The 26,081-nt window shown below is 43.3% G+C and overlaps 1 protein-coding gene across 7 annotated transcripts in view; it reads right to left on the minus strand.

The window, feature by feature from the left end:
- DIDO1 (death inducer-obliterator 1) overlaps positions 1-25,861 on the minus strand; it is a 294,842-nt gene extending 268,981 nt beyond the window's left edge. The window contains exons 1-2 of one of the 7 annotated variants that reach the window (XM_085619730.1): positions 25,707-25,846; positions 14,114-14,298 (exon numbers count right to left, since the gene is read on the minus strand). In XM_085619730.1, the coding sequence (XP_085475856.1) occupies positions 14,114-14,281 (168 nt within the window). In that variant the 5' untranslated portion in view covers positions 14,282-14,298; positions 25,707-25,846. Of the gene's footprint in view, positions 1-14,113; positions 14,299-25,222; positions 25,241-25,706 lie in introns of those variants that run through there. The other 6 variants (XM_085619732.1, XM_085619731.1, XM_085619733.1 and 3 more) reach the window with 6 other exon arrangements.
- Between the last annotated feature and the right edge of the window lie 220 nt (positions 25,862-26,081).

Consider the following 26,081-nt stretch of genomic DNA (forward strand, 5'->3'; position numbering starts at 1 on the left):
TATCACAAGGCGATCGCCGGGTTTTCTCAGTCACTTCAAACTCTCCGAGTCCTATGGGGTAGTGTCGAGGGACAGTTTCATTTGTGGTGCCTGTAGCTGGGTGGATGGGCTTTTCTCAATGCGTGAATACAGCATTAACACTGATTTTTACTGGGACTAATTTAGGCAAAGATCACAGGACGGTGCCAAGACAAAGATGCGGCACCACGTGGACATTTTCTTTCTAAAGGCAATGGGTCTTTGAAATCAGTTAAGTAGCGTCACTTTGTGCCCCAGCCTCCAGAACCCTGTGTTTGTGCTCCAACGCCCCACACCTGGATCCAGTTTTTTGGAAGATAACAAAAGTTTCAATTCTAACCCTAGCCGGTCTTTTCACTTTATTGGTCTGGATTGGCGTTTGGAGTCATTTGGGTTTAGGCGCTATGTAAACAATACTAAAATTGAAACTGTCCTGTACTGCAAAATCGTATGGCCTTTTTGTCACTCCTATTGGCCCGAGGGGGGCTGTTCTTCTAAGCACCAGTCAAGTGGAGGGTGGGAGTTAGAACCCCTGCTGGCACCTTGTTAAAGCCCACCTCTCTCTCTGTCAGGAGCCATCTTTTGAAAAAGTAAAGCATCCAGGATAACGCTTTATTGCAGTAAATACGCCTGGCCCCGCAGATCAGTGTATAACCGGAAATTCATTGGCTCGAGAAGTGGGTCTACCCCGCCTTTCATAATGGGGGATGAAAGTTTCATAACATTGAGCCGTTTGGTTGGGTTATAAATAGGTTGGGTGAAGCAGGAAGAGAAACTGAACCAGAGGGTGCGCTCCGTGGTGTGCAGAACAAGGAATACAAGAAATGGGCTTGGTACATAGGCCTGGCAGCCCCTCCCTAGGGTCCTTGTGCCATATGTCACCTGGAAAGCATAGTAGATACATAGCACTTAAAACCAGCTTTATGTAGTGCTTACTGACAGTCGTAGATTTGCAGCACTATAAATAACTCTAGTTGTTTCTCACTTGCACAGCAATTCAAGAAAATGCTATTGCAAAATCGCTTTGAGATTGGATGAGTGTCATTGTTAGTGTGGGACCAGTCACACTGACATGAAGGCGAGACAAGAATGACACTAAAATCATTCCAAAATGTTTTGCGCCTAGGAGTTACTCGGCTATGGAATGCGTGTGCCCTGCAAGAAATTACACACGCCTTCCTATTAAATTGGATGAAAGCGGCAAGGAAACCTGAGCCAAAACAGATGCCCCCTGCCAGCGCTGTTGGCTCCAGAGAGCAAAACGCTCTGGGAGTACACATTTCCAAAAAAGCTGGGACATCCACATGCCTTTGGCCAATTGCGTGCTAAAGCCAGACACAAAGGCCAATAGCATGTGAGCACCACATGCATGAGCTTCTACAAAAGCTCAAGTGATTCCAAGAGGTTGATTTCCAAGAGCAGCGCATGCACGCTGCCCTAGGCCTGACCTAAAAAGCAGTACGACGCATTCAATTCGCATGCAAATGTATTACATGTTTTGATAGTGAAATCAACTCGTACCACCAACAGAACACCGTTCTACATTTAACGCACACAAGACATTTCGACATACATTTGTTTAACAGAATGAGATGCAGCAAGATAATTAGCGACAGTTTTGTAACTTTATCAAATCCAAAATAGTGTTTGAAGTGCATCAAAACCAGATGTGCGCAGAACTATAAAATTTCTCTATTTTTGTAGCATGGTCCGAAGAGGTCTTTCAATATTTTACCATGGACAAAATGGTCTGCTGGTTCGTGCCCATTGTAAACAACAAACTTCGTGTACCTTACATTGAAGTGGACAACGAAAGTGGCAATCAATTGCAAACTCCAAACCCATACCATTGTCTGGACCAGAGTTCAAATTAGTTTCACTACAACTAGACAATGGTACTTGACTTGCATGCCTTGACAGTTTTCCCTTGAGTGTCAGACTTATCTAGGCTCTTGCCAAAGTTAGTAAAATTATACATAAGTTACATTTATATGTAGATCAATTTACAGAGTGCCAAGTTTGAAGGACTGGAATAACTGGGGAGAGGAGTTGGCCTAACAGCTAGGGCGATCAACCTCGAATCTGGGGAACTGGGTTTGAGACTCGGCAATAACGCTGAACATTCTGTGATTCTGGGCAAATCACTTAATCTCACCATGCCTCTAAAAATGAATGTATCCTCATGTAATGCAACTGGTGCTATGTAAAGCACTCCGATACCCGATTCGGGTCAAGTTCGCGCTATATAAAACTCTGGAGAAAAAAAAAATGGACATTTGCATATTCTCAGCTAAGAGGAAATGAGAAACCCTTTGCTGGTTGACGTCGAAAATAATCGAAACTTTATTAGGTATTATGGCTTGCCAGATGACATCCACCCTCCTATGTGGAGTTTGGAGAGTACTAAGGGCAAGATTTAAAGCATTTATTTGAAGAATCACTAACTGAGAAGAACGTTTAACAAGTTAAAAACGCAAGTGAATGCTCACACAAACATGTAACAGAAAGAGGTTGAAATACTTCAGATTTTGTTTTATGTCAGGTCATTGCAGATAACTACATTAGGGCTCCACTACAGACAGCTTTTATCTAGCTGCTGTTGAAGACTTATTTTAATACATTCCAAAAGAGAGGTCGTAGTGATACAGGGTTTACTCACCTTCCTGAACATCTAACCTTGCAAAAACATACAGGAAGAAACCCCTACCATGCGTTGGCATCTCTCTCTGTACCCCCCAAAATAATTCATCAAGATTTCTCTGCCAGATACCTAGTGTATCTGAACTAGCTCAACCTTTATTGCCATTGGAGAACTTTGGCTATTGGGTGAGATCCTAGATTTACAAGTCTATGGTGTCCTGAGGGCTAATTTTATTCTCAAAGGGCGCCCTGACTGACTTAAAACCAGCATTTGCAATGCAATAGGTCTCGCATTTACGTGAGTTTGAGCTATTGACATTGCAATTAATAATGCCTTTTATTTGTTTTAAAAACAAATATAAAAGTCATTGTTCTTTACAATGCCAATAGCTGAAACTGTCGTAACTGCGAGACCTATTGTATTGCAAATGTTTGTGAATGTGAACAAAATTGAAGCAAATTCACTGTAATCTATGGTATATATACAAGTCTGAATACTTGCAAGTGAAATTTAAAAAAGCTCAATGAACATGATCTCATAACAAACGTTACATATTTTGTTGTCGGGCCTACAGGTGGGAATGAGCCCCTTATAAACACTTTAGTTTGTGAGCAAGCCGTGCCTCGTCTCCAATAATGTATATATAGACGGGATCTCCTGAGAACAGGCAACGTGATTCGAATAGGTTGCTACTGTGTCATTTCAATATATTCGCGGAGAGCAACAAGACATTTTTCAGAGCATATTTATTTATAGATAAGCTTCACCTGAGACCACATTTTCTCCCCTTCCGGGGCTATACGCTAGCTTTACACACACTGAGCAGATTACCATGGAAACAGCAAGGGAAGCAAACGTGCACAAGCCTCCCACCTCTCTGGTCTCTGCCTGCTGCTCTCTAGTGTTCTGTGCACGCACTGCAGAGGAAGTAAGTCACTCAGTTCACTTCAGTAATGAATGACAGGTTTACCAAAGCACTTATGTGCTGCGTATATTTCCCTCTTGAGGCTTTTTGAATAATACTCTCGCTTTTCGCACACCTCTCGACACCACAAACGGTTGTCTGGCATTCCAAATCTGTATTGGGTTCTCATCAATTGAGCTCTTAAAATGCCAGGATGCCAAAGATCAGCAATGAAGCTAATCTGAAAACCAGTGGTGCGCACGCACCACAGAGGAGCGGGGGGAGTGCGGCAGCGAGGCAAACGCGCGCTGCTGCGTGTGGTCGACACGGTCGGGAATGGGCATTGCAAAGGCAGGACATGCGCCCGCCTTTGCCCAACCGCGTGCCTTTTTTTTTTTTAAGCACGCGAAAGCAAATGCCTGCCGGCGAAAGCCTGATCACACGCACGAGCATGTGGTCAGCTTTCAAAATCCCATACAAAAGGGCTGTCGCTGCGCGAGTAGTGCCACACACTGCAACAGGTCAGGACGCACTGAAGAAATTAGTATTCTTTTTATCATTAGGTCATCGTACTTCAGCTATCACACCAATGCCTCAACGGGCTAGTTGGCTTTAGTCAGGACCTCAGAAGTATCTTGTTAGTATCTTATATGTGTGACATTAAATTGTAAAACTTCTATTCACCACACTCCTACATCTGTTCAGCTGACCTCTCTCTGGTCACTGTTCCACGCACTTACAAGACCAGAACGGGAGGAAAGTCCTTCTACTACCTGCCTGGAATCACCTCCAACACCGGCAAGCCCCCACACAGCTCCAGTTAAGGAAGGACCTCAAGACCTGTCTCTTCGGATGACCCCAGCACTCAACACCTTGAGACCCTCGTGGGTGAGTAGTTGCGATTTACCAACCCTGATGGATTGATCCAAACATGGCATTTGTTCTCCATTTTTTTTTCTTTAATAGCATCCTATTTGGAGCCTCAGAACCTTGTAATCAAAGTTCCTCAAATGTCTCTTCCCTGAACCTATTTGGTTATTCCACCCTGCATTTTGAAGGCCCATTGCAAGCAATAATAAAACTTTGAATTGGGTGTGTGATAGGCTTCTGCGTACCATTCTTGTCAATCTCATTTGGGTTCTTATTTAATGGGCCTTCCTTCTACTTCTACTATTTGTCACTCCCCTAGACATCCTTTTGAATAAATGACTTGTATCCTTCCTATGTTGAAATTCAACATGTTGAAATTCAAGGAGCAACGTGTTCGATATTGCTTACCAAACTGAGACCCTCTTGTGGGCCAGACAAAAAAAATTACAGTTGGCTAGGAGCCCACCCACTGCATACCATTGGTTGTATTTCTTGTAACTCATCTGCTGCATACTTAGTTGGCTTGCATTTTTATTCTTGCATCGGTTCCTCCCCGTAGCAGAATATCTTCAACTGCCTTTTAACCGGACAATTTGTGCAGTTTCACTGCTCAGACTTGGGGAACTAGCTTTCTCTAGAAGCAATGCAAGTGTGCGCATGTGTTCTCCAGCTCTCTCATATCATGTACTGCTTACCCCTGCTTACTGTTGCTTCCAATACCTCCTTGCTTTCTCTCGTATACTGCTTTTTCTGTGGGATAATACGCGGTGTTGCTCCTATCTCCTCAAGCAGGCCTTTTATTTTTATTAAATATCGACTCACCTAATTGTCTATTGCTCCGGCGCCCATTCACATTTTTTTTTAATAGACCGACAGCTTACATTTGCTTCCAGGCCACACACTACTTTCTCAAACATAATTATGCAAAAGTATTTTTTTTCTTCCGTAAGGGGCTTCCGCTTCCTTGAATAAAAATTGGAGGTCATGTCATACAGTAGATGCTTGAATGTATACCATGCATTTGTGCACACCTACTGAATGAAGTGGCCACATAACACTCAAAGGCCCTGCAGGGGTGGGGGAATAATATCGCCCGACGCCCGAACCATGTTGTTTATATTGACGGACAAGAAGATTTATTGTCTATTTATGTCCGACGGACATGTAGACATTAATCACGTTTTAATCACGTTAAAACAACAGGCTGTGGGCACTCTGGGGCTCACAGCCAATCCGAAGCTTGCAGAGAGCCTTTGGCGGCATCTGATTGGCTAGCAGCCCATGACTGGGCTCTAGCCAGTGATTGGCTGGGGGAGTGAAACGTCACTCAGCCTCTGCAAGCAGTAGTCCGTGGCCGCCACGAGGCTTGCAATAAGCATTCAGGGTAAAATAAGCATTTTGCCCGCTTTAATTGTGTGATATTGTGACGGAGGTGCTGCGATTTTCTTTTATTTATATTTTTAGCAACCGTGCGTGGTTAGATTAATTAGTACAAAAGCCTAGGCCTGGCCCGCCTCGGCGCCTCAGATGAGGACGTCAAAAAAGCGTATCGCAAGCAGGCGCGCTGCGCTACCACCGCTTCATGGGGGAAACACCCATTACAACGAATTCAGATTCACGCGCTGCCATCGCAACGCGGGTTAACATCGCGGGTCCGGAGCCTTCATACCGCAGATGGAAACAGATCTGCAGATTAATGCTTTCAAAAGAGACATCCGTTGGTGACTTGCAATTTATAACTTAAAGTCCTAATATAGAATAGTGAACTATTAACTTTCAGCCCAGAACTGCATAAACACACCGACAAATATACATTACAAAATTGATTAATGTTGCAAAGAGGGTACATTTGGCGAAAAAACGATTCTTATTATTAAAGGAAGCTCCCAACTTTGCTGTTTCTTTTTCGACACTGCGTTTGTGCTTCTCCACACCAAGCACTCTTAAACTACTGCCTACCAGTATGGGTGACATGTGACTCCTACACTTTCACTCCTTTGGCTTATGGGCAAAAAAACATTGTCGCACACGGCGGAGCCAGCACTAAAAGCTTTCGAAGCACCTGCTGCAGCGTTTCTTTCCGCCGGCAATTACCAGGCCTCACAGAAATGTGTAGAAAACTCGTGTGATGAATTACCATCCTGGAAAGAGATCCGTGTTTTGTATAGTTGAGGTTGTGACCTCGGTGAAGTTAGTGCAGAGGGTTAATATGCCTGCTGCAAAGAACATGTACGAAGTCGATTACAGAGTGCATAGGATGGGAACAGATCTGCAGATTAATGCTTTCAAAAGAGACATCCGTTGGTGAGCTATTAACTTTCAGCCCATAACTGCGTAAACACACCGACAAATATACATTACACAATTGATTAATGTTGCAAAGAGTGTACATTTGGCAAACAAACGATTCTTATTATTAAAGGAAGCTCCCAACTTTGCTGTTTCTTTTTCGATACAACTTACCGATTCGCAAGGAACGTAGGGCTCACGTCTGGCCAGCTGCAAAAGTGAGGGGGAAATGGCAGGAGGCACGCTGGCTGACACCTTTTATATCCCACCCATACGTTTTTACAAGGGTGACGGTAAATTAGTACATTACATATGGTTTGAAATGTACGTATTTTGTGGGAATAAATACACAGCCATGGGTGACAGTGAATTAGTACATTACGTATGGTTTGAAATGTACGTATTTTGTGGGAATAAATACACAGCCAAAAAAAATGGAAAAAAAGGGGAATAGAAATAAAAGAATTGCCGTCAGGGTTAAGGGGAGGGGGCGCAGGAGGGCAGGGAAGCGATGTTATGACGTCCGATGTTACAACGTCCTATGTTAACGTTGGAGATGTATCATACTTGCCAATGAGCCGCAACGCACTCGCGTTGCAATGGCGCACGGAGTGAAAAATGCCGATGTGAAGGTTGCCGCAATGTATTGGTGGCGTGGTTACCGCACGGCGGATGCAGCTGAGTGAGGGGTGGGAAATCACTTATTTGTGAAGTGTCAAAGTCGCTATCAGATGTTACTGGAAGGGGAGAGGTTTTAACTTTCCCATCCTGTGCATGGTCTTTTAAGAGGGTTGGAATGCTTTTATTTTTTAAATCCTTTAATATCTGGTAATGTCCATTTTCAGGGCCTTTGTTTCTGTGGAGCTTCTGAGAATCGTGGACAGTGTGAGTGTCTCTGTAAATCGCGCCTCTTGTAAGTAATCTTCTCAACAGTGATTAAAATATTTTTTTAAAGCATTGCTAGAGTGTTCAAAATGTTATTTTTTCGAGCAGATCGCTCTGAATAGAATAGAACTGCTGCGACGGACCGTGTGTACTGAGATACACCCTTGTGGCTGTAGGAAGCGCAGGCTCCCATCGACCTCATCGCTGCTATTGGAGCAGTGACTACTGCGCACCTTTCCATTGGTGGGAAGAGCAGATTCAAAACTCCCTTTAACACCAGACGTGTGACAGAGAAGCCAGATTGGGCAATTTCCCTCACAAATGGGTGATATTTTTCCCATTTGTGCGAGAAAATACTCAATTGGCCAGTGCCTCTATTTTTCAAGCTTAATTTGGCCCATTGTGCACATTTTTTTAAGCTGCGGCGGCGCCTCAGCGTCAGCACTGCAATTTATCATTCTTGAACTGCCAGGCTTGCAAAAAATTGTAAAAGGACACTGGCATTACTGGATAAGAACTTAGGTACCATAGAGGGAGGCGCAAAGGTGGCATTAGATTTGCGGGACTCACTATGATGATTATGTCTTGAGGAGTGTCCTGTCAGTCTGGAACAGAGGCACAATGCGTAAATTGCACCATTCTCATTGTTTGCTCAGACCCAAAACGCCATGGCAGGACTTCAGACCCAGATCTGAATGTGGGTGAAAAATATATTTATTTCGAAAAGTGAACGTTGTTTTCCATAGAACACAATAGCTACCTCAATGTACTAATAATATACATGATCATCAAGCATGCATGTGTAAGTGGTGTGACATGCGATTGCGTCATCACTTTTAGGTCTGGCTTTAGTCATCACTTTTAGGTCTGGCTTTAGCCAAGACCTTTTGATTTTACTAAAATAATATGTATAATATTACTTAATGGGGCTTTCTGCCACCTATTCACCCATTGGTCTGTTGTAGTGTCATTCCCATTTTGCTTCCACCCACTACAGCATACAGCAATGGGGAAGTGGGTCAGCATCATTACTTATAATCCTCTGGTTAAAGTCACTTTGAGTAGCTGCAGTGCATTTTTCTCTTTCACAAGGTGCACATACAGACTCAAGGAGTTTATTAGTACCAGTGTTGCCAGATGTGAAGTGAGCCCCTGGCATATTTCAGCTTTATCAGTTCCTATCTCCTTCCAACGCTGTTGTAAATGTTTCTCTGTCAGCCGGAGCCCTTGGGTTTGATGTGGAACGGGGGTAGGTGGGACAAGTGGATTTTACAGGACATGTAGATCTCAGTGGCATTTTGTCCCTTGGACAACTAGATTTGGAAAGTTCCACACCCCTGCCCTGAAAAATCTACTCGCCTACTCAAAATGGCTAGTCAGATTTTTAACTGGGCGAGCTCCTGTAAGACATGCTTGCAAATCTTGTTTTATCGTGTCACATTAGCTGGGCGTTCAAAGACAGATCAATTGTCAGCTTATGTCTCCTTACCCCAGCGATTGGAGTTTGCTTTTCAATCTAGGTAGATAATTTTGTCAAGTCCCTGACAATCACGCTAGGGTACAGCAAGTGTGAAATGAAAGGCACATAACATTCAAATAGCTTAGAGATGAACTGCTCAAGAATTTTTTAAAAATATCAGAAAATGGAAAAGCACTTTCGTCATTTTCAAGTGTGATGGAAACAAAGGATTTAATAGGATCAAAGATCAAAACACTGTACAAATGATAAATATTCACTGAAATCTAATGTCCACACATCATTTGCACCGTATCTAGTAATCAATAAAACTGCATGTCCGTGGGAAGGTATAGGCCCATTTCAATGCAAAATGTGCTGTCCGTAAATGACAATGCTCTACCTCATCATGCTTCAGTTAACATTTATTGTAAATTAGTTTTTAAACATGAATTGGGAAATATTCCTGCCCCTTTCCGGGTGACAGTGCTATTACTAAGAGGCAAATCAGGGGGGTCACATGTATCCTATAAGTGGCCTACATTCTTAAAAAGATGGAGAAAAAGTTGTCTAGTTAAAAAAGTATATGGGCAGCAGAAATGCTGAACTCCTATTTCAAGGTGTTCATGTGATAATGAAGAAAAAAAAAGTCAACTGATAAATGTATGCCTAGTATCACACACTGTGATACCAGTTTAGGGGTCAAGAGCATTAGTTAGGTCAAGTAGGTTATTCAAGACACTAGACCTGCAGCTCTGGTAATATTTTTATGATTTTTCGAGACTCGTCTCATGCGTGCAGAATCATCGTATTTTTTATCAATACGTCAAAGGTAAGACCTACTGGCTTTTTCAATGCTGCTTCCTGCAGTGAATGTGTTTTCTTGCCCTCTCCCTTAAGGTGGAACTAAGTAGCACATGAAGACAATTAGTTTCTATGCCACAGAAATCATGGAATGTCACACAATCGAATGACAACAAGCATTGGCATAGCCAATAGGTCTTGCTTTTGGGACCTTATAAGTGTTTAGCCATGCAACAGTTGATATTGTTTCACCAAGGATATGGTGCTGCATAACTAAATACTTATAAGGTTCCAAAAGCGAGACCTATTGGCTATGCCAATAGTTGTTTTTTCCCCCGGACGTGACAGCAGGCATATCATGTGCGCGTGGTGAGCGTTGTAGAAGAGGGGAAATCCTTCTGAGTCATTTTGTCTCTAGATTTCCCTTAACATTTTTGAAACTCAGGAGCAGCAAAATTGTCGTGGTGTCACCCGGGCTTAAAGGGGAAGTTTTTTCCAATATTATGTACAAGCCATAGTTGCTGCTTATTTATCTTATGCAACTAGCAACCATTGACAAAGCCAATAGTCCTGACTTGTAGGTATGATGTGACTCGTTTTATCATATCTGGACGTATTGACAGGAATAGCAAAATACAAGTCGGGCGGCACATTGTGCTAAACACAGATTTTTAGCTTACATGTTTTTAAGCCACGAATGCCTATGATGGAGGTGGAGACCTTCCTCCTTTGAGTGATATAATTAGTCCTGTGTATTAGTTGCTTCAAATTAGGCTCAACATAATATTTTTCACACAGGGCTCATTAAGCGGACTGTGGCAGCATGACTAAAACCTGCATTTTTCTTTTTTGCTTTCAGCAACACAAATGAGCATACACTTAACCCCTTCGCTGCAGTGCGAATTCCGCCGCAGCGGTTGGGGGGGGGGGGGGGTTGACGGCGCTGCTGTGCTCATGGCAGAATACCACGCCGTCATGAGTCACGGGCGAGCTGTGCTCATGACGGCGTGGTTCAGTCATGACTCCACCCACTGCGCTAATCGCCCGCACAGGCGGGGAATTAGCGCCGCGTGGGAGGAGCGGCCGCCAACGCCCGCAGCATGACGGAACCACTCCGTCATGGGCACAGCGCACCCGTGGCTCATGACGGAGTGGTTCCGTCATGAGCGGGGAACGGGTTAAACAAGAAAGTTAACCGCGAAGTGATCACGGGGGGAAAATGCTACTGCAGCTTGCATTTCTCCACTGGACCGCTGGAAACAGCAAGTGGAGATATTTTCACAGCTAGACAAAGCTTATTCACAACTGTCTCGGACCATTTGTGCAAAGAAATCGCGAGCCACCACAGACAGCAAGAAGAGAAGGAAGGAGCAGGGCCTCCCCCTAGTGGGAGATAAGTACTGAAATCTGAACGTCCTAAAACAAGAAGTTAACCGCGAAGTGATCGCGGGGAAAAATACTACCGCTGGCCACAGCTTGCAGCGCATGTGCGCGAGTGGTGAACGCACATCAGTAATCGTGCAATATGGCGCATCTGCTCAAGCGCGCGCCCGCGCACATGCACTGCAAGCTGTGGCCGGCGGTAGATTTTTTGAAGCCCTTACTTTCAGTCTCGCCAGAACAGTGCAAGCACTGGGTCACGAGAGACCTAAAAAGGGACAAAAAAGGGAGACTTTTGAAAAGGAGCCTTACATATCTACCTTTCTTTTCTAGGCATAGGTAAGAGTGGTGCCACGGAAATCAGGGATCACATGGGGAAAGGGTCACGAAGAAAACATGGTGGCAGGTAGGAGAAATTAAGAGATTGAGGGAGGGAAAGAAAGGAAATGACCATTGCGGAACCAATAGAGGATACTGTTGTAAAATAGTCCCTCCTGCACTCCATTTTAGGTGGAAAGATACACCCGAAAAGCCAGCAGTATCAAGGGATGGTGAAAAAGGCTAACTGAGAAAATAATGTTTGAAAGTGGCAGACAGAAAATATGTTTATTAGAAACAGGAGGTCGGTGACAGTTGGGATGTCAAAATCAAGATCTAAAAAAATAGAAGGTGTTAGGGTTGAAGGAAGACACGAAGCCACAGAGACATTGAAAACCCATGTAGGCAGGTCAACAGTGCAGATCTGCATGCGGATGACCAATGCATGATGTATTCCCCCAGATCACAGTCACTAAGCAAAAGGAGGCTGGAGAATGAGAAGACAAAGCTACTGGCATCATTTATGGGAAAGGATAAGAACACATAAGACGACGCTGACGGTCACCGAAGCCAAGAACATAAATTACTTTAAGTGGTACCCAAGAGAACCATAATAATCTTAATCACCAATAACGTGGCAGTAGCAAGCTATAAAATGGGCAGACCGAAGACACCAAACTTGTGCTGCATTTATTCCCCCGAGACCCATGCAGTATGTCTTTGTAATACATCAGTCATTTTATATAGGGGTTGATCTACAGAAAAATCGCTGTACAAAAAAAGCCAAAAGCTGCAGCGTTTAAAGACATTTGTTTAATTTAATACATCCATAAGAGAGGTAGAAGTACTAATAGAACAGCAAGAAACATGCTCATTTGAGGGGCCATGGATGTCCAGTATATATGAGAGAGGGAAGAGACCATTATGTCATGGCAAACCACACATAGTAGCATCTGAAACACTCCTCTAGCACGATTTACAATTGATGAATTAAAAGGTGCTAGGAGGTTTTAAGTCCTCCACTGCAGGGCAAAATAGGACACGTTAACAGAGAAGGAATTGCAAAAGGATGAGGTCACAGAATGCTTCAGAAGCTCATTTCCAGGCCATTTTTCAATGGCCACATTTGCTTCTATAATGAGAATGCCATTTTCAGATTTGAGTGCAGCCAAATACTCTGCATGGATCCCAGAAAATGATTCATCCATTTTAAAAGCCCTCCGCCCACGAAATTGGAGAGTGCCCTGTCTTGTCACAAAAGGAGAGATGTCTGCTGGGGAAGGCTTAGGTCAATCACAACTATGAAACCATGGGTATAGTTCGTTTTGTGCACAATGGAAAATGTGTTTTCCTTCTTCTACTGTCCAAGTAGTTTCGTGTTTTTAAAGCTAATGCAACATCACATTTTAATTCTGAAGGGGGAAACAGCACTCGACTGAGCCAAGCACACAGGGGCAAGCGCAACACAGAAGGACCACTGGAGAAGCACAATGGCAAGAGGGCAACAGAGTAGGGCGGTCACAAGTACATTACAGAGACATCTGGAAACACACACACTCATGGAGTGTTTACCCCAAAAGAATACCTAGTTCCTGAAAAGTAAGCAGAGAAAGGACACAAGTAAAGAGACTTCACTTCATGGGAGGGACAAACAGAAGAGGGCGGCAATCCCTTACATGGCAATGATAAAGAAACTAACGAGTAATAACAGAGCCAACCAATGGTAAGCAATTGGTGGGCTTTAAAGCACAATGTAAGCTCACAATAGGTCTTGTGCGGTCTCGTAGTGGGGACTGGTAAAAAGGGAGGCATAATTGTTTGTGGACATTCGGAATGAGACCCCAAAAAAATGCCATTACTTATCTCAACGTGAATGTTTAGTACACTTTTTTGTTAAGTTTTTTCAGAAAGTTTGTTCTTTGAGGTCTCAAAGACCATTTTTCGAATTTAAAACAATTGCATTATCTTTTGCATCGAAAAAATGTCACCCAACAAAGTAGACATACGGTATTGATGTGTGTTAGATTGGTCAATGCAGCACAACAGATCTGTTACACAAGACTAAAATTTGCTTCCAGGTCATTCCTGTGGCACAGCAGTAGTACAAGATTTTAAGGTGGAACTCAATGCTGGGTAGACTAAAAGACTGAGGAAACCAAGGTCTTCATGAACCCTCTTACTTTTAAGCACACTTCTTGTTACAGATAGAATATAGTTGGTCCTTAGTAGGTACATCCTAACACGAACTCCGAAGCAGAGAACAATGCAATAAAAGCATTCTGAACTTAAAATATCTTTTAAAAAATCAGTCTTAAGTCTTTTCAAATCTATTGGATCAAGCAAAACTAGAAGTGACTCAAATTTTTGAAGAGTCAAACATACTTTCACAGCTGAACGAAAGGCAAAATGTTGCAGGATTAAGGTCACACTAGCCTGCGTTACATGAACACACACAAAGATGCATTTATGAAGCCATCACCTATTAAATGTTACAATATCTGAAGCCATGTTAAAAATCCCTAGAACTTAACACAATAAAAGTATGTACCTGCACTATTTGGCACTGGACTTCACTGCCTGAAATAATGCTCAGGTCCCAGGTATCAGAGGCTGGTGGCTGTTCAGATTCATTTTTTAAAGGCTTTCCTTCTGCGATGTTGCTGTGCAATAATCTGTCAAGCTCTCTGTTCAGAATGTCCAATTCATCACACATCATGCAATTCTATAACAAATCTGCCAGAAGGAAGAGCGAGAATCAGCTAATTGCTACCCGTGAGACTGTTTAAACATGCTACATTAAAGGAGGTCTTGTGCAACCACCCAAACATCTTACTGTCTCTCCACATTAATCCCAATCAGATCGCCGTTCGAAGTCATTAAAATTGTGGTGATGTATGGTGGTTAGGCACATGTATTAGACAAAAAAAAAAAAAAACATACGCTGAAAAGAATTTTCAAAAGCCTACCAACCACCTTAATCACCCCTTTTTCAGCAGAGTGCACCATCACTTCCATGACAAGCTTCAGCTTGAAAAGTAACTACAAAACGCAGGCAAAGGGCACCCATGAAACACAGTGAGGGTAGGTGGCAGGACAGTAAACCAGTGACAGTGCCCCATATGTCGTCAACGTGTGATTTCTTTTATTACAATAATATGAAATTATATTGTGTCATTCTTTTAGAATTTGTTGGGCGCTGTGGATACAATCAGTGATCAAGTACACAATCTATATATACACTACACTTTTATAGGTTTCCAACAATGGTACACGCCTCCAGTTTCATAGTTAGGATGTATAAAACATGGACTTAACGTATCCACTTTTTCTAACCAGAGGTGTCGAAGTCCTATAGCTCACCACACAGGACATAATGTTTGGGGTAAATGACAACAAGTTTTCATGTTTATTTTGGCCCTGAGGCAAGTAGGCCCAGCCCCTCAGCACAAACCCTTTGGCTGCCGGATTACAGTCCCACATTAAGGATCAGGAAAGGGCATTATCTGCAGTTAAGATCATAGTTGTGTCCATATATTAATGCTTTTCAAACTTGCAGTTATGGTTCATTAATACAAAACCTTTATCATGGTGAGCGCTCGAAGGAAACGTATGTTCAGATTGCAACACTGACATTGGTTCCAGTATAAAAATGTGTGCACACGTTTGCAAAGTCGAACAATATGAAGCCATGAAAATAATGCTTCTAGGATGCTCTCTGATTAGATGCAAAAGCAAGATTAAGGGTTCTTTGCTTTCAAAATAAAATGTTCATTAAAAAGAACGCCACTTGGAAAAAAACATTTTGCCAAACTACTGTGAAACTTTTGGTACTATTTCCTTGAGGCATCATTTAGTAAAATGTGTTAATGCATGCCAGTATTTTAAAAAAATACTCAATGATAAATCGGTGCAACCAGTCAATAAAAAAAGCACCGGCAAAGACTAACCGGTATGACACTGGTGGTCAGCCTTTAGGTTTTAGCAATGTGTGTCTTGTTTGACATGGTTTTTGTACAACTTTATTGTTGTGGGAGCTTCTGGACCCTTATAATAAACATAGGCAAAAGCCACAACAACAAACACGCATTGGTATAGCCAATAGGTCTTGCCTTTGGGACCTTATAAGTGTTTAGCCGTGGAACAGTTGCATAACTAAACACTTATAAGGTCCCAAAAGCGAGACCTATTAACTATGCCAATGCTTGTTTTAACTGCTGCAATCTATTGAAGCCTCACGGAGAACATCAAAGCGGCCGCGAAAGTGATTGCGATTAGACATCAAAGCGGCCGTGAAAGTAATCGCGGTAAAGCGCGACGCGCGCACATGCACTGTAGCTCTAGGCTGGCCTGGTAGCGCTTTTTTGAGCCCTCACAAAATGTCTTGCCAGACCAGCGCATGCGCTGGGTCAGGCGAGACCTAAAAAGTAGTTCCAGGCACTGAACAAAACTACTTTGCATGCGGAAACGCTCCTTGTGAAAGAACAGAATGCGGTCACTCACAGTGAAGCCAGCCGGTAGATAAGAGAATTTTAATAAAAACAAAGCATCTTGGATAACGCCAGACCTAAACAGGGGCCTAATTCTTAAAGAAAGTCACAAAAGTGCACCTATGGTATATGCCCTTGCATCAGTGCAGATTTACGGCTTTCATGAAATCACAAGAATATATAGAGGTCAAGAAATGATACTCAGGAAATATTTTTGAACCGGGGCTTAGAACGAGCAAGTTTGCATGTGTAGATTTGCTCATGCGAAAATCTGTTGAGCAGTAACTATGTCCATTTTCCCATCACTCAAACACTGGAAGAAGTTTTACTTCTGACCTTGTATGGGGTAAATTTCCCGCCTGCACAAGAATATGATTTTTACTGATGCAAAGAAAAGGCATTACTGGCTGTAATCTACTTTACCCCATAAACAGTCAAAACACAAGACTGACCTAAAAAAAAGTATAAAGAATGGAGGGGATAAAAAAAGCAGTGGATCGACACGTCGCCTCATACTGTATATGCTATGGTGGGCAGATCCAAATGTGAATGACAGCTGAGTAAACCAATCGATGAAGTAGGCTGATCAAATGCGACATGTATGGAAATTGTTTTGGTTGGGCAGCGCATGCGCGCTATATTCAGGTATGGAAGGTCCGCCCACATTTTTTTATTGACTTGCGTCATTGACCTTTGGCAACTGTGGCTTTTCATTGTTCAATACACTTAGTAGTCCCTCCTTATTACCAGTGTCATTTTGTAACCTCCCATGAGGCCAACATCCGCTGTTACAAGAGTTGTTACTCCGTAGCCTTTAATTACAGCATGCAGCCTGCGAGCACTATTTGCTTAAAACATTTTCTCCTGCCTGCTTTTGCAGGCAGGACATGCTCTCCCACCAGCGTTATTTTTTTTCTTTTTCGCACGCCACGCTCCTACAGTGGCAGCCGTCTCTGGTTTATTTGCCGCATGGAGCGCAGTCGTTTTTTTTTTTTACTATTTATTTTTTAAAAATGTATCTACCCTATGCCACACTTCCACTTGAATAGCGGCCGTGCTCCTTTGCGTAGACGAGCTGTGTCTCAGGTAATGGGTGCAGCCGCCATGAAAGTGAAGGCACTGCATGGGCGCTTTTACAAACAAGCATTTGCAATGCAATAGGTCTCGCATTTACGAGATTAATAAATGCAAGACCGATTCACATTGCAAATGCTTGTGTTTTTTATTGTCTATGCCTGTGTAGACAGTTACAGTTGTCTCTCGGTAAAGCAATGAAAAAAATAGGGTGGAGAAATGCACAAAACTATTAGTACGGAACACCACAAATGAACGTAAATATGCAGTTACAAGCAGGAGTCGCATTGTAGCAAAGGTGTTTGCAGACTGTTAAAAAGCCAGAAATGTAACTATGTACTTTTGTAACACTATCGCAACTAATGACACCGTGAATCAAAGCTCTATAAAAAAAATTAGGCAGCATCATCCTGTTTTGCGAGGCGACAACATTTCCGATATGAAGAAGAAATAGAAAATATATGATTATCTTGTAGGCATTCTCTACTACCTAGCTAAAGCTTCTTCTATACAATTTAACTGCTTTCAATGTGGAAAGAACGAACCAGTGGAGTCACCTTGCAGTCTTGATGACCAGGTCAGATTATGGGGTTCCTAGTCTAGTCATCAGAAAAAGTGGACAGGCTGGTAAGTGAAGCATGCTTTACTTCCAAACCACGGGAGACCCTCATCAGGTACGAGAACTTGTGATCTCTATGGTCTAAGATCTAGATAGAGGTTGACTTGCAAAATCACACCTCATTATGCAACCAAAACATACAAAATGACTGCAACGACAGGTCTGCTATAGTGACGTGACAACACTCCTCCAAAGAATATTCCTCCCCCAATTTTCTATGGCAAGCTTTCTGCGTGCTTTTTTTTTTTTTTTAACAAGCTTGATCTACCATCTACGGATCCAGAATGTATCCGGTCTCTTTTGTTGTGCCAATGGGCTTCAACAAGTTTACCTGAGTGCACACTGTAGCAACACAGAGGGTAGGGCTTAGTTAGTAAAGGGGGGGGGGGGGGGGGGGGGTGGGGTGTTCTCAGTGTTGGTTGGCTGAAAAGCAAAAGGGGCTTTTAAGAGTAATGCAGATTCACTTAAGTAGGCTAATTTGACATCAAAAAGAAAAGCATATCGGTCTAATAGTACGTCTTAAATGCCCCTGTTTAAGTGGTGCGCTACATAATCATTCACTACTTAAAACAATGACTAACTGTCCTCAGATAGTAAAAATAATTGCAACAGGGGGCCCTTTTTGGTTAACAGTGTAGGAAGAGATGAATTTACAACTGCCACCCCCCGCGGTACGATACAGGTTCGTACCATGCCATCCAAGAATGATTATCAAAAGGTAATCTTTGCAAAGGACAGCCGACTACCTACAGCAGGGAAGCTAGATAGTATGCCCTCCAGCCCCACATTTTAAATAAGGCTGCAGACTTATTGCAACTCTAATGATGCAATTTTACCCAAGGAAGCACTCGTCAGAACAGTGCGTGACGAAACTGCTGTCCATGCAATACGAGTTAGACAAAAATACCCTTGTACAAGACACGTTTAAAGTTTTTTTGCACAGTTAATTAAAACCTTTATTATTAAAACCATATTAAAATTCTAGTATTCTAAAACCATTTCCACAATACAAAAAATATATACAAATAGGGTATTTCTAAAAGAACACTAAGGATTACTGCATGGCTTAGGATATCCAGTGTGCAGAAGAGCAAAGTATTAAAAGACAAATCCAAACTCAGCTACCTGTCTTGCCAGTTATTTGCATTTCAGTATAGGACCACCTGTCCAATTTGCAATAGTACCAGCCATTCGTATTTTTAATTCACATGTATGGTCCAATTTAGGCCTCTTCAAGTACATCTAGCACATATGGAAAAAATAATCAACCTGTGCATACTATCAGTCCGGATGAACAATCTTATTTGGCCACTCTAGATTTTCCATGTTTTTTAATTCGGAGCTTTACTAGTGGCCCTTTTCTGCAGTTCCCTGTGTGCAGGCTGACATAGTCAGGCTTCCATTTATGCACGTGTTCAGCAGGTTCTTAATTGCGCATCTGGATTGCCACAGTGAGTTGCCACTGCTAATTTCCTTTCTACCTTGCTGAAAATCCTCACAAAACAGCAATTTGGTTGAGATCCCTAGGAGCGTAGCATGCCAGTACTACCTGCCGGCTTGTTCAGATTCTTCTTTTATTAAAGAGTGGTTGTTGCATTGTTCTTTGCTCGTTCATTAACTCCTTGCAGATACATATTATATACAGCATATCTTCTCTCCCCATTCTGCAGGAGCAGCAGCAAGTCCTAGCTGGATTGCGTTTCTGGGGCAGTTGGTGTAGCAAAAAAGGTAGTATGCCTGAACATCATCTTAAATATTTTTCTCAACTGCGCTGCTGAACACCCCACATGGAAGTAAGGTTGTAGTATTTCTGCATAGTAGTTTTGCAAAAACAAACCTGCAGTGGGTGCATCTCATCCCCAGAATGGCTTACTCCCATAAGTTATTGTTTATGAGTTTTGCTTGTATTACCCGGAGTAGGGGATGGGAGTAGGACTGGGCTCTCATACATACTCAGGCATTCTTTGTGATTTAAATGATCTGTTTGGTCTGTGAAGACCCCTATATATTTAGATTCCGTTACTGACTCCAGACATTGGTTAGCCAAATATCATCCTGGTTCTCTTCTTTTCATGTTTTTTACTGGCATGGTTTTGTTTTCTCTACGTTAACCTAGAGTCCATTTTCTGCCACATAGGCAGGCATAAGGTGGTACTGTAGTCTGACCGGGGTGTGACTTATTAGCACAGTTAGACTTGGCATCTTTTGGCGTGTTTCCCCTGTCTTTTTGCTTCCTGACCTCCCGGTTTGGACTCTGTTTTTTGCTGGTTTAGTGTCTCTGCTCACTTTCTTACTGCTGTTCAGTGTTGAAGTGCTCCTGTTGTCAATTGGTGTTATGTATTGGTGCTTCCATGATTGGTCATTTGATTTACTAGTCAGTCCCTAGTACAGTGCAGTGTGTGTGCCCAGCGCCGGTAAACAACTGCTGCTAGTGGGCTAGCAGCACTGGTTGTGCCACCCTCACAAGCAGCCCTTCAAAGTTAACTCAGACCTGCCACCGCAGTGTCTGCGCGCAGTTTGTAACTGCCATGTCGACTTGGCAAGTGCACCCACTTGCCAGGCCCTACTCTTCACTTTTCTTACATATTAGTCACCCCTAATGTAGGCAGGGTGCAGTGTACGTGAAAGGTAGGATATGCCCTGATGTGTGCGGCACATCCAGATAATAAAATACTGCTGACTTTGTTTTTCACTATTGAAAGGCTATCTGGCCCATAGGAAGGCATGGGAGTAAATGTATAACATCTTATAAATATAACTTCTCATAGGGACCAGATAGGAAACTAAAGTTTAGTATGCCTGAACTCAGAATCTAAAGATGCATATTTTAGTAAAGGTGATTTTTACATTCTGTGTTTGACAATGCCACTTTCAGAAAGTAGTGGTTTTCTTGCTTAGCCATCCTGTGTCCCTCTGCTAGGATGTGGACTGTCTCGCTTTGGGAGTGAGAGACTGGGGATGTGACGTGGCTCCCGAGTATGATGGATCAGGGCTGGGCTGCATTTAGAGTAGAGGGAGGGGATTGCATTGCACTTGAATGGGCCTGGTCTGCCTTCCACAATGCCGTCTTCACCCCCTGACAGGAAATCGGGACAGAGGGGGCAGAACTTGTTTGGACTAAGCACAGACAATCTGTGCCTGAGAGGACAAAGTAATTTGGGGTATCAATATTGGGGCCCAGACCCCAACATTTTAGACTTCTTTTGGAACCAAGAAAACTTCCAGGAAGAAAAGCTGGAGAAGATGTGAGGCGAGACTATCCTGCTGTGTTGTATTGGCATGCAGTGGCTGCTTCTGTCTTGGGCAGTGAAAGGACTGGACTTTCTGCAACTTTCTTTTTGCGAGTTTCTCCAAGGGGTGGAGGTAGAGCTTGTCCCTGTTCAAGAAGTCTCAGGAAAAGCAAAGACTTCTGCCATAAGCGCTGGAGGCTGTGTGTTTTGTGCTTTAACAGAAGAAAAGCAACCTGACGCGGTCTATGGCGCTGCTGCTCACTGTATCCCGAGGGCACCCCCGCAACCCTGGTCTCACTGACGACACCACCTAGCCGCTGCTTGCGGCGTGACCTGTGGGCACCTCGCTTCACGCCTTCGTCCTGGTATCCCAGATACCGCCCTACGCAGTCATTGATGCCGCTTCTTGCACCGTGGTTCAAGGACACCGCCGCACCGCCCTAATCCCGCATCCTTGGTCTACCAACACCATTGACTCCAGTTCAGGCAGCGCTTAGGCAACGACGACGCTGCTTGCACCTTGAATGCCAGCACCGTATCACTTCGCACCGCAGCCCTGGCCTCGCAGATGTCGCTGGACGACCACAACCGAGCCGCTGTCTGCACCACGACCTGAGAGAATTGCATGCTGCATTTCACAAGGCAGCCAAGACTCCAACCGCAAGGAGTTCGATCTGCAACAATTGTGACTTTAAAGGCCCGCCAACTCCTGCACCAACCTCCAGAACCAACACCTGCCTTTCGGGGCTCAGAGTGGTCACGAACGTCCTCCATTTCTAAAAGGTACTGTTTTGCGGGTCTTCCCGACGCCGTAGCTGGCCTGCGGTCTGGCTGAACAGTTTGGATTTGTATTTCACTACGCAGTGATAGCCCCACTAACCATATTTTAAGTCTATTTTGATGAATGAAAATTACTTAGTACTGTTTTGTGGATTTTTATCCTTTTGGTCTTGTTTGAGTATATAAAAATATTGTATATTTTTCTAAACTGGTGTGGTGTCCTTTTGTAGTGCTTTCACTGTGTTACTGTTGGTTATGTGCAAATGCTTTACCCACTGCCGCTAATATAAGCCTGACTGCTCGTGCCACGCAACCAAGAGGGTGAGCAGGGGTTAGTTTAGGAGTGTAACTCCCTTATCCTGACTAGAAGGAAGGGTCCATACTTGGACAAAGCTGAAAACCCTTGCCAACTAGAGACCCATTTCTAACAAGCACCAAACCATCAGAATAGAGGAGATTAGAGAGAACAATTCCACCCAGCTTCAGGGCGTGAGAGTTGCAGCTATCCATTCTTGATGTCAGGAAGAAGTTAAACAGGTCAGTGACAAGAACACACCCCTGCTTCACCCCTTTGGTAGTTGGAATATGCTGTAAGGAGACTCCCAGCCGCACACCTTAACCTGTACCCACGTGTCTATGCAACAGGACCAGTTGCTTCAGGAGGTCAGATGGAATATTCCAGTTGACCAAATTAATCCAGTTTGCCTCTGCAAACAGTCACAAGCAGACCGGTAACCAATAAAACAAAGGTATGGGTAACAATGCCCTTTTGCTGCAAATATCAGACAGGAAAGGGCCAGGATGTTGGCTGTAGTTTCCATCTGTTTACAGAAACCACTGATTTAGCAAGGTAATAGACTTGCCAGATGCCCAGGATGTTAATTCCTCCAAGATGGTTACAGCAAACTATTTTGCCTCATTGACAAGCGATACAACACTATAAAACAAATATACTAGATAATGTTGTGTCTACTCTGCTTCAAGAAAGTACACAATCTCCTTGAATTCAGATCTCAAGTGAGATCTGAAGCCTAAAGAATAAGGATTCCAATGGTGGAATCTTAATATAGATTAAATAAATCTGACTGAGATAGCAAAATCTTTTTTAAAGACTCCCTGCAAAGTGTAATAGGTTCATTAAAACCTGGGTTATTTGAGCAAATTTTGACCATAAAAAGATGTTTACATCTACCACCGACCAGGACCACAACATCCTGGTTTTATGTATCAATCAACATCAAGGACTTGGGACATCAGTTCACCCTGAGGGAACAAGCCACTCGAATAACACCATGGTGATATCTGCAAATTAAGTTGCTTAGTTTTATTGTGTCCATTAACTCACTAAAGAAACTTAATGATTTCACACTGCTAAAGGAGAAAACTATCATATGTTCCCTCAAACAACAAAGGCCAGACCACTCTCCTACACAGATTAACATTACTGAAAAGAAGAACGACAGCGGGGAAAAAGATCACTTTATAGAAGATATGGAAATGACTGGAAGACATGGCAAAAAAAAACGACATTTGCAAAGCCAGGTGTGTGTAAGTTCAATTTCCCAAAATAAATGGCTCAAATTTTGAGAGCAATGAATTTAAAATAAAAAAAATAAAAAACTTACACTCAACTTAATTAACCATTATACAACTACATCAGAAAGCACTGCTTTGACTCCAGGGTAAGAGGGGGTAAAAAGAGTGAGCTAGATGCAAGGACACCCTGCAACACTAAATATATCTCTCCACTCCAACTCATCCCACACCCATTCTACTATGATACCCAAAATAACCCTTCTCTCTTCTACCCATCCGTGTATCATCTTAAACCTCTTACTATTCAGATCTTCCAAGCAGACCCTTCACTTGTGTATCCCGCTTATGCTCATCGGATACCTCATCTTTCTACTTAATCCACTTGTAGAGACTATTTCCCCATCTCTTTTACTCACCCCAAACCTCCTACTGCTTCATCTACTAATAAACATTTACAAGATCCTTCCATCGACTATCCTTTTCAAAGCAACGAACAGACTCGCATGTCCACCACGCAAATCAATTTCACCATACTAGTTCACCTCTAATCCTTATTGGATTCAGGATTAGCGTGCTACTCGTAGAAAAGCGACTCTACGCCTTGTCTGCGGTAGTAAGCGCTATATAAATATTTAAAATAACAAACACACACGTTTCTCATTAAGGAAGTGTGATGTCTTAACATCAGGAGAAATTTACAATTTTTCAGGTTTTTGTACTTGACTCGTTATTAATTTTACAATGGTGTATCAATTTTAAAAAGGCATAAGAAGTGACATTCCAGTTAGTTAACACAGGCAAGATCAGTTTAATATCAAAAAAGGAAACCAATAAAGAATCTAGTACAAAAATCCTTAAAAATAAAGTCAATTTGGACCGCTCCAAGTACTAAAAAAAATGTCTTTCTAAATTTAAACATAACAGTGTTAGGGACGGGGCATTACATTTTAATATGTGTGAGTTCAGCATGGAAAGCTGGATGAAGAGGTTAATATTTTATCAAGACACGGTTCAAAACGACAGACCAGTTAGGTCTACTGAACATGTGTGTGTGTGTGTGTATATATATATATATAGATAGTTTGGAATGTCTCAATCTCGTGAGCGTCCCCCCATCCTTCACTGTATGCCTAATTATAATGTGTTGCCTATATCCTCGTGCACCCTTATGTCTTGCTGTACAATGTATGCCTAATTATAATGTTTGGTTTATATTTTTATACATCCCTATATCATGCTACGTAATGCACCTATGTATGTAAAGCGCTCTGATACCCCCGGGTATCGTTAGAGCTATATAAAACTTATGAAATAAAATTAAAAAAATACTCCTCCACAAAACACCACTACATAGACCTCCCCCCCTTCAAACATCACAAAAGACCCACCAGGTCCATCATCTACCCCTTCAAACTCCTGCAGATGCACCCTCTTCTATCAGACCCCGCCAGATCCTTCAACAGACCCCACCAGTCCACCCCTAAAACAGATTACCAACACTCCACCCCTGCACTGACAAAAGATACTACCGGATCACCACCTACGAAAGACTATACCCGATCCTCCATGGTCACCTCCTCTCCGAACAGGCCCAGCCAAGTGTCCTCTTAACAGACCACACAACATGCATCCCATATTCCTTCTTCGGCGGACCGCACCAGAATCCACCCCCCACCACCAATCCTACACAGCCCATCGGATTAACTACACAAATCATATTGCCTCCATCTTCCTACAACACAATCCTACAATTTCGCCAGTCTCGACAGAAGGACAATGATCTGACGTCCTTAAGTACACGTGACAAGTCCAACCAGATTATTTCCTTGGACCACATACAAGTTTTCACTGGCAGCAAAAATCCACGACCATTGGGGTCTCTAACTTCAACATCTATTAACCACTAACCCAACCGAAAGCGATCCCCTCACCTGTCGTTACCAAGCGATTTCAGCCGCCAGCGCTCCATACAGCTGTCACGCCTCAACCCTACCTCGGCTTCGGGCCCATCGGCCTGTTTACTTCCAGAGCCCGGTCTCCATGGAGTCCCGCGGGTCATTGGTACGTCACAGAGGCAGACGAGCGATAAGCCACCCCACCCAACCCCCCCACCGCGACGGTCCACGGACGCGTCTCCAACGAGCCTCAGGCACCTCCAGAAAGCAGCCACATCGGAGTGAGTGCCTCGCTCGCTCGACGTACCGGGGCAATCAAAGTCCTTCCTCCGAAGTAATGATCAGTCAGCTTCAACATCTCACCTGACCAGCCACACCTTCAGTTTTTCTACCGGGTACTTCGGTCGCCATTTTATCGCTTCGGCCGCCATCTTCCGTGCGTTACCCGGGCCCCTGACGCCCTCTCCCTGTCAACCTGTGAAACCGCCGAGGTCACGATAGCTGCCCCCCGAGTTCTTACCTACACAGTGTCCAACTCGGACGTGTCTGAAATCGCGCAGAGATCAACGGGCCGTTGGCAGAATTTCAGAAGGGCAGCGGCTCCGCAGAGCACCAGGGCTGCCTCGCGCTCAACGTGCATCGCCACGCGTACGTCATGACGCTACCATACGCAATAGGCGCGGTGAAGCAACAGACGCTAGGGAAGAGGCGGTAACAGGTTTTGTCAAGAGGTGCTACAGATAGAGCGAGACTTGTATATGTCACAGCCATCTTATAGCGAAAGGCATTGTTGATTTTCGGTCAATTTTATAGGATCTTCGACCAAAAAAAATGAAATTCAGTGTAATAGAAATATACACTTGTACATTTAAGCATGACACATTTTGAAACATTG

Source organism: Triturus cristatus, chromosome 7 (assembly GCF_964204655.1).
Source record: "Triturus cristatus chromosome 7, aTriCri1.1, whole genome shotgun sequence".
NCBI classification, from domain to species: domain Eukaryota; kingdom Metazoa; phylum Chordata; class Amphibia; order Caudata; family Salamandridae; genus Triturus; species Triturus cristatus.